The sequence below is a fragment of the Malus domestica genome, chromosome 09 (assembly GCF_042453785.1).
Source record: "Malus domestica chromosome 09, GDT2T_hap1".
Lineage (NCBI taxonomy): Eukaryota > Viridiplantae > Streptophyta > Magnoliopsida > Rosales > Rosaceae > Malus > Malus domestica.
In genome coordinates, this window is record NC_091669.1 from 35,719,968 (window position 1) to 35,728,393 (window position 8,426).

At 39.5% G+C, this 8,426-nt stretch overlaps 1 protein-coding gene across 1 annotated transcript; it reads left to right on the forward strand.

Annotated features, from left to right (window-relative positions):
• The first annotated feature begins 510 nt into the window (after window positions 1-510).
• On the forward strand, window positions 511-6,570 carry LOC103453797 (chitinase 10). Its single transcript, XM_029108871.2, is given in 3 exon segments — window positions 511-941; window positions 943-986; window positions 6,203-6,570. Coding segments are annotated over 3 exon segments (843 nt in total).
• Window positions 6,571-8,426: the final 1,856 nt, after the last annotated feature.

Genomic DNA, 8,426 nt, shown 5'->3' on the forward strand with positions numbered 1-8,426 from the left:
GGTACTAACATTTCAGTGCATACATTTCGGTACATATATTTAGGTACATTAATTTAATATTAATACATTTCGGTGCATATATTTAGGTACATACATTTCGGTACTAACATTTAAATATATTAGTTCAATATAATATATTTCGGTACTAACATTTAGGTACATTAATTGAGTCTTTCAAGTTTGAAGAATGTTAAATAAAATTAATAAATTAAAAAACTCTTTTTTGGTCAAAAAATAAATTAAATTTTGTGTATTAATAAATTTAAATATTTAATGGAAGACATTAAATAAAATGCACATTAATTATTTTGAATTAAGAGCACATTAGGGACTAAAATCAATATTTAATCTAACACCAGATTTTTTTTAAATTTTAATCTTCTTGAGGGATTAAAGTTCAAAAACCCCATAAAATAGAATTCTCATCTTCTGTACATTATATTTATATGTATGTACTCAAGCAAATTCACAGGGACATGCACCTTCACCTAAATCCTTAAGTCCTCATCCATGGCACTACTCTTCTTCAACTTGCCCTCTTCCTTCTTCCTCGTCTCATTCGCCTTCTTTTGCATTGCCATCAATCTTTTCTCCATTACTAATGCACCATCCGGAGCTGAGGCTGCTCGCGGCGATTGTCTTCCAGTTTCGTCTTTGATCACCAAACAGCTTTTCCACACCTTGTTTCTGCACAAGCACAAGGATGACACCGCATGCCCTGCCAAAGACTTCTATACCTACCGCTCTTTCATCAAAGCCTCCAAATCCTTCCCCGGATTTGGCACCACCGTAAGTTTAACCATGCGCAAGCGTGAGATTGTTGCCTTTCTTGCTCAGATTTATCACGAGACAACAGGTGGGCGGCCTACTGCCCCAGATGGACCATATGCATGGGGAATGTGCTTCAAAAAGGAAATCAGTCCCCAGAGCGACTACTGTGACTCCGAGCAAGTCCTACAAAGGAAGAGGCCCCATTCAACTATCTTGATAAGTTAACTTGATTCATCACATTCACAGTTATATATATAAAGATACAGTTACCTGCAGACAATTGTTAGTTTATATTGTTAGTGTATAAGCTATTGAGCTTACATGAATATTAGAAGTAAATAAGTCTTGTGTCTAATTGTGTATTCACTTTGGTAATTAAACCAAGTGTAGAGGTCATATTGTAAAAAGGGTTTTGTAACAGGTGTGAAGATCTCCTTGTGTCCATCTAGATGTGTGGCAGAGATCATTCTCTTTTTATTATGCTTTGTAACCCAACCGTTGTGCACAGTGTGTGCGTGTGAAGCAATATATGCAGTTTTACTCTGTGTGCAAGTTTCAACAGAGAGCACCACCATCATAATCTTCTCTCCATTGTATTTGAGTTTTTGAGCTTATCCTTATTCCTACTTCTCATCCAACTAAAAACACTTCAATTAGAACTTTAACATGGCCTCAGAGCCTGGTTCGATCATTTGAGATCTGGGCGTAAAAATCAATCGAGCTACACTTGAGCTCGTTTCAGATTGAGCGACATTGCCGGAATTCCATAAAACTCGATTTCGATTTGTATTCGCATCATCAAAGCTCGAAGATGGCTGGATCTGGAAGTTCTGAGGTGAGAACTCCGATCTTCTCCGGTGAGAACTACGAGTTCTGGAGAATCAAGATGGTGACGATCTTCAAATCTCATGGGTTATGGAAATTAGTTGAAAAAGGGATTACGATCTCAGAAACAAAGAAGAAGAAGAAGGCTGAAGGAAGCTCAGAAGAAGAAGAAGACGATGAGAAAATGGTCGCAGCATATATGCAGGATGCAAAAGCTCTGGGTATTATCCAGAACGCAGTCTCAGATCAGATATTCCCTAGAATAGCCAATGCAGATTCTGCGAAGATGGCATGGGATCTGCTATATGGTGAGTACCATGGTGGTGATCAGGTAAGATCTGTGAAACTACAAAATCTGAGACGTGAATTTGAGTATGCTAGGATGCGTGATGATGAAACTCTGTCTGGGTATCTTACTAGGCTAAATGAATTGATCAATCAGATGAAAACATTTGGTGAGATTCTGTCTAATGAAAGGCTTGTACAAAAAGTTCTCATTAGTCTCAATAAACCATATGATCCCATATGTCTAGTTATTGAAAATACCAAGTGCTTAGAAACTGTAGAACTGCAGGAGGTTGTAGCAATTTTGAAGAGTCAAGAACAACGATTTGATTTGCATAGTGTTGATGTCACTGAAAAGGCTTTTGCCTCATTCTCTGTGAGTCCAAAAGGACAAACCAGTGGAAATGCTCAATCTGGTACATTCAAATCCTATAAGCACTTGAATTCGAAGGGAAAGAAATGGGAATCTAAGCCTAAGTTTCAACAGAGGTCATTCACTAATCCTACACAGAACTCAAACTCTTCTGGGTATGTGAAGCAAGATGCAGTTAAACCACAGTGTAGAGTGTGTTCCAAATTCCATTTTGGTGAATGTAGATATAAGGGGAAACCTAAGTGTTATAATTGTGATAAATTTGGTCATTGGGCTAGAGAATGCACTGTAGGGAAGACTGTGCAAAAGGCAAACTCTGCAAATCAGGTGGAAGTGACAGGGAATTTGTTCTATGCTAATAGTGCGATCTCAGAGTCAAATGTCAATGGAAACTGGTATATTGATAGTGGTTGTAGTAACCACATGACAGGAGATGCTAATCTGCTTGTTGACATAAAAACAAATGTTGCTGGAAAAGTGCAAATGCCTACTGGTGTGTTAGTGAATGTTGCTGGAATGGGTTCATTGGAAATAGACACTAATAGAGGCAAGAAGTATATCAGGGAGGTTATGCATCTGCCAGGATTAAAGGAAAACTTACTGAGCGTTGGGCAAATGGATGAGCATGGATACTATCTCTTGTTTGGAGGAGGCTTGTGTAGTGTATTTGATGGACCTACTCTTGATAATCTTGTGATCAAAGTTAAGAAGAAGGAAAACAGATGTTATCCCCTTTCTCTGTGGAAAAACAGCCAACTTGTTCTGAAAGCTAGCACCGATTCAAATTCTACCTGGATTTGGCACAAGAGATTAGGACATCTAAATCTCAGGAGCCTTAAACAACTCAGAGAAAATGAAATGGTACATGGTCTTCCACAGCTTGAAAACATTGATGGTGTATGTGAAGGATGCCAGTTTGGGAAACAACATCGTGATTGGTTTCCAAAAGAGAAAGCTTGGAGAGCAAGCAGTCCTCTAGAGCTTATACACACTGATTTGTGTGGTCCTATGCAAAATGAATCAATTGCTGGGAATAAGTACTTTATGCTTCTCATTGATGACTATACAAGAATGTCATGGGTTTACTTCCTAAGACAAAAATCTGAGGCTCTAACTTGTTTCAAGAAGTTTAGAGCCATGGTAGAATTACAGAGTGGTTTCAAAGTAAAGTGCCTAAGAAGTGACAGAGGAGGTGAGTTTGTATCAAATGAATTCAACCAATTCTTAGAGGCTGAAGGAATACAAAGACAACTGTCTATGGCCTATACTCCACAGCAAAATGGAGTAGTGGAGAGGAAGAATAGAACAGTTGTAGAGATGGCCAAGACAATGCTTCATGATAAAAGCATGCCATATTTTCTGTGGGCTGAGGCAGTGCATACAGCAGTGTACATTCTAAACAGATCACCTACAAAAGCACTGGATAATCTGACACCATTTGAGGCATACAGTGGCAGAAAACCAGGAATTGGTCACCTAAAAGTATTTGGATCAATCTGCTATGTGCATATACCATCTGAAATGAGACAGAAACTAGATGCTAAGAGTGTCAAATGTGTGTTTGTTGGATATGCTACATGTGAGAAGGGATACAGAGTGTTTGATCCATGCACTAAGAAGTTAATTCTTTCAAGAGATGTAGTTTTTGATGAAACTATGACCTGGAATTGGAAGGAACATTCAGAGAACTCTGTTGCTGTGACCCACATTCAGAATTCACATGGGTTGGGTGAGATTCAAGATTGTGCCTCCAGTTCCTCTACATTCTCTCATACTGAAGAACAAGAAAGCAGCATTCAAGAATCTGTTGAGATTCCTCAGTCTTATGATCATACTCCAGTGAAATGGAGAAGCATAAATGATATTATGGCACAGTGCAATTTGTGTATTGTGGAACCTGAAAAATTCGAAGAAGCTGCTCAAGATCAAGCTTGGATAAACGCTATGGAAGAAGAACTGACCATGATTGAGAAGAATAGAACTTGGGAATTGGTGGATAGACCAAGTGATAAACATGTTATTGGGGTGAAATGGGTATTCAAAACCAAGTTGAACTTGGATGGATCAGTACAAAAGAACAAGGCACGACTAGTTGCCAAGGGGTATGTGCAGAAACCAGGAATTGATTACAATGAGACCTTTGCTCCGGTTGCTAGACTAGATACAATTCGGACTTTGATAGCTCTTGCTGCACAGAGAAGCTGGAAATTATATCAACTTGATGTTAAATCTGCATTTCTGAATGGACAACTGCAGGAAGAAGTCTATGTTGAACAACCCGAAGGATTTGTGATTAATGGTAAAGAAGATAAAGTCTACAGATTGTATAAGGCTCTGTATGGATTGAAGCAGGCACCTAGAGCCTGGTATGGAGAGATTGATAGTTATTTCACTCAGTGTGGATTCATAAAGAGCTTGAGTGAAGCAACTCTTTATACTAAGACAAGGGGAGATAAGGATATCCTAATTGTCTCTATCTATGTTGATGACATAGTATACACTGGAAATAACCAGGAGATGCTGGATGAGTTCAAAGAAGACATGAAAGATAAATATGAGATGACAGATCTCGGGGTACTTCATCATTTCTTGGGGATGGGGGTTATACAAACAGATACTAGCATTTTTATCCATCAAAGGAAGTATGCTTCTTCCTTATTGGATAAATTTGGTCTAAAGGAGTGTAAACCTGTCTCCATACCTCTCATTACTTCTGAGAAATTAAGTAAAGATGATGGAAGTGGTGCAGCAAATGAGGAGCAGTACAGGAAGATTGTAGGAAGTCTGTTGTACCTCACTGCCACAAGGCCGGATATAATGTATGCAGCTAGTTTATTAGCTAGATATATGCATTGTCCTACCAATAAACACTATGGAACAGCTAAGAGAGTGCTCAGATATGTTAGGGGCACATTGGACTATGGTTTGAAGTATGAGAAAGGCAAGAAGGCAGTCTTAATTGGTTTTTGCGATAGTGACTGGGGAGGATCTCTTGAAGACAGCAAAAGCACCTCAAGCTATGCATTTTCTTTTGGAAGTGGAGTGTTCTCATGGGCCTCTGTGAAACAACACTGTGTTGCTCTTTCTACTGCAGAAGCCGAGTATATCAGTGCTTCTGAAGCCACAGCTCAGGCCATATGGCTCAGATTTGTTCTGGAAGATTTTGGAGAGTTACAAGTTGATGCAACCCCTCTGCAGTGTGATAACACATCTGCAATCTCAATATCCAAGAACCCTGTGTTTCACCAGAAGACAAAACACATTGACAGGAGATATCACTTCATCAAGGATGCCTTGCAGCAAGGGATAATTGACTTGGTTTACTGTCCTACCAAAGAACAAGTGGCAGACATTTTCACCAAGGCATTACCAAAGGACAGATTCAACTATCTCAGGGACAAACTTGGAGTTATATCAGCTCAAAGCTTAAAGGGGAGTGTTAGTGTATAAGCTATTGAGCTTACATGAATATTAGAAGTAAATAAGTCTTGTGTCTAATTGTGTATTCACTTTGGTAATTAAACCAAGTGTAGAGGTCATATTGTAAAAAGGGTTTTGTAACAGGTGTGAAGATCTCCTTGTGTCCATCTAGATGTGTGGCAGAGATCATTCTCTTTTTATTATGCTTTGTAACCCAACCGTTGTGCACAGTGTGTGCGTGTGAAGCAATATATGCAGTTTTACTCTGTGTGCAAGTTTCAACAGAGAGCACCACCATCATAATCTTCTCTCCATTGTATTTGAGTTTTTGAGCTTATCCTTATTCCTACTTCTCATCCAACTAAAAACACTTCAATTAGAACTTTAACATATATTGGCAGACAATGAACGGCATAGTCCAAATCCTCTAGTAATAAATTGGTTACGATATTGTATTGACAAGTAAATATTATAACGTTTTGACAAGTTGAAAATTTTAAAATTAATCTAACTTGGTAATTGATCATAGGAACTATAATTATGGACCTGCTGGCAAGGCGTTGGGGTTTGATGGGCTGAAGAATCCTGAAGTAGTGGCAAACAATTCCATGATAGCACTGAAAACGGCTCTATGGTTCTAGATGACCGAGCAAAAGCCGAAGCCTTCTTCTCATGACGTCATGGTTGGACTGTATGTACCCACAGAAGCTGACGTTGCGGCCAATCGGACTGTTGGATTTGGGCTGGTGACTAACATCATCAACGGTGGACTAGAGTGTGGAATACCCAACGATGCACGAGTGAATGATTGGATTGGTTATTTCAAAAGATATGCTGGACTGCTTAATGTCGATACTAAACCCAACTTAGACTATGAAAATCAAAAGTCCTTCTAATTAATTGCATTTGGAATTTTCTTAGGACTGCTTACTATCCTAGCTTGATGGATTTCTCTCCTCTATTTCTCTGAGAATCTTTTTCAGATTCGATGAAATTAAAACATGGTATAATTAATCCTTCAATAATGGAGTCTTAATTATAAAAATAAGGATACCAATTTCTTTGGCCGATGCTATGCGTCCAACAGCAGACTCGTATTACAGCAGCAGGGCACATAAAACGTGTCTGACGTATCTCCATGCCCATGCAAAATATAGTCCAATGAGGCTCACAATTAAGAAATGGTAAGACTTATAAATAGATAGGAAGAAACTGGATGGAGATTTGAACATGACATTAAGCGAGGGTGTTCCTTATCAAATTACACCAATTGCTAATTTGAATTGATCTGATATCATCGGTTGAGAATGGCAGCAAAATTAGCAAGTAATCAAGGAAGAGTCGTGACAAGCTAATGACTGGCGAGAGTTGTGACCAGATTTCACTAACCATGTTTAGCAAGCACTAGTCAGTAAATCAACTGAAAATGTCATCAACTAGTCATAATAATAAGGGTAAAAAATTGTTTACTACCATCATGTTTCGTGGTTTTCAACATTTAGTACATCAAGTTTTTTTCGTCTCAGAATCATACCTAAAGGGTAAATTTTGAGACAGTTTCATACATCCATTAGTCAAACTGTTAAGTCTCCGGTTAACTATGACCGTGGTGCCCATGTGAACAATGACTAGGTGTCACGTGTCATCCACGTTGAAATTAAAAATAAATTATTTATAAAATAAAAAAATAAATAATCATGTTTATACCATATTTAGGGCCTCGTATTTAGACCTCGTATAAATACTCGAGGGACTTAAATGTAATTATGTAATAAAGGAAGGGGCAAATATGTAATTAGGGGAGGAGCCCTTATTCTATAAAAGGGCCTCCTCACCCTCACAAACGGGAGGCCTCACTCTCACTCTCAGAGGCCATTTCTGAAGCCTCATCACATCCCCTAAGCTCTAAGCTCTCTCTCCCTCTTCAACAGATAAATATAATACAATCAGTGTGGACGTAGCCCAAATCTTGGGGTGAACCACGATACATCTTGTGTTATTTACATTTATTGCAGATTCACAGTCGGATTTACGTTGTACCAAGACCATCCGGTTTTGTGCATCAACATTTGGCGCCGTCTGTGGGAATCGATACAAAAAACTATGTCGGTTCTCTTTTATTTTTTCATCAAATTTCACCACTGTGAATCTGCAAAATCTGCAAAAACCTATCAACAGAAAAGATCCAAATTCCAACACCTGTGCTCTTCCATCCCTCTCTGTTCTTGTAAAAGCAACATCCAAATTACAAAAAAACAACATCCAAAAGCTCATGGAAAAACACCTCCACTTCTCCCTTAACCTTCACACGTGTCCAAAAGCTCCTGGAGAAAGATTAGGGGAAGTAGCAGACTTTTTCCGAGCTCTTCAATGGCTGTCGACGAGAACGTGGAGAGCCGCGGCAGCCAAGCGGTGCTGTCATCGCAGGCACAGCCATGCAGATTCAGGCAGAAGCTAGAGATCCACAACGAGGTACTCCGACGAATCCAAGCGTCCGCTTCGTTGACCCAAAACAAACCGAGTCCGCTTCTTTCCCATCGCCGGAACCCGCGATTCATTGCGGCCAGTCGTCGACCTCAGTTCAAGCTCTCTGTTAACCGGGTCGATCTCATTGGAGCTCGGGAAGCTCACCGGTCTTGAAGTGTTGAGAGCAGGAGGGAACCAGTCCTAGCGCATGGAAGCAGCTGCCCCAAAGTCTTCTCCGCCGGAGTCTGCCATCTCCATCAAGATCTCCGTCAACTCTGCCATCTTC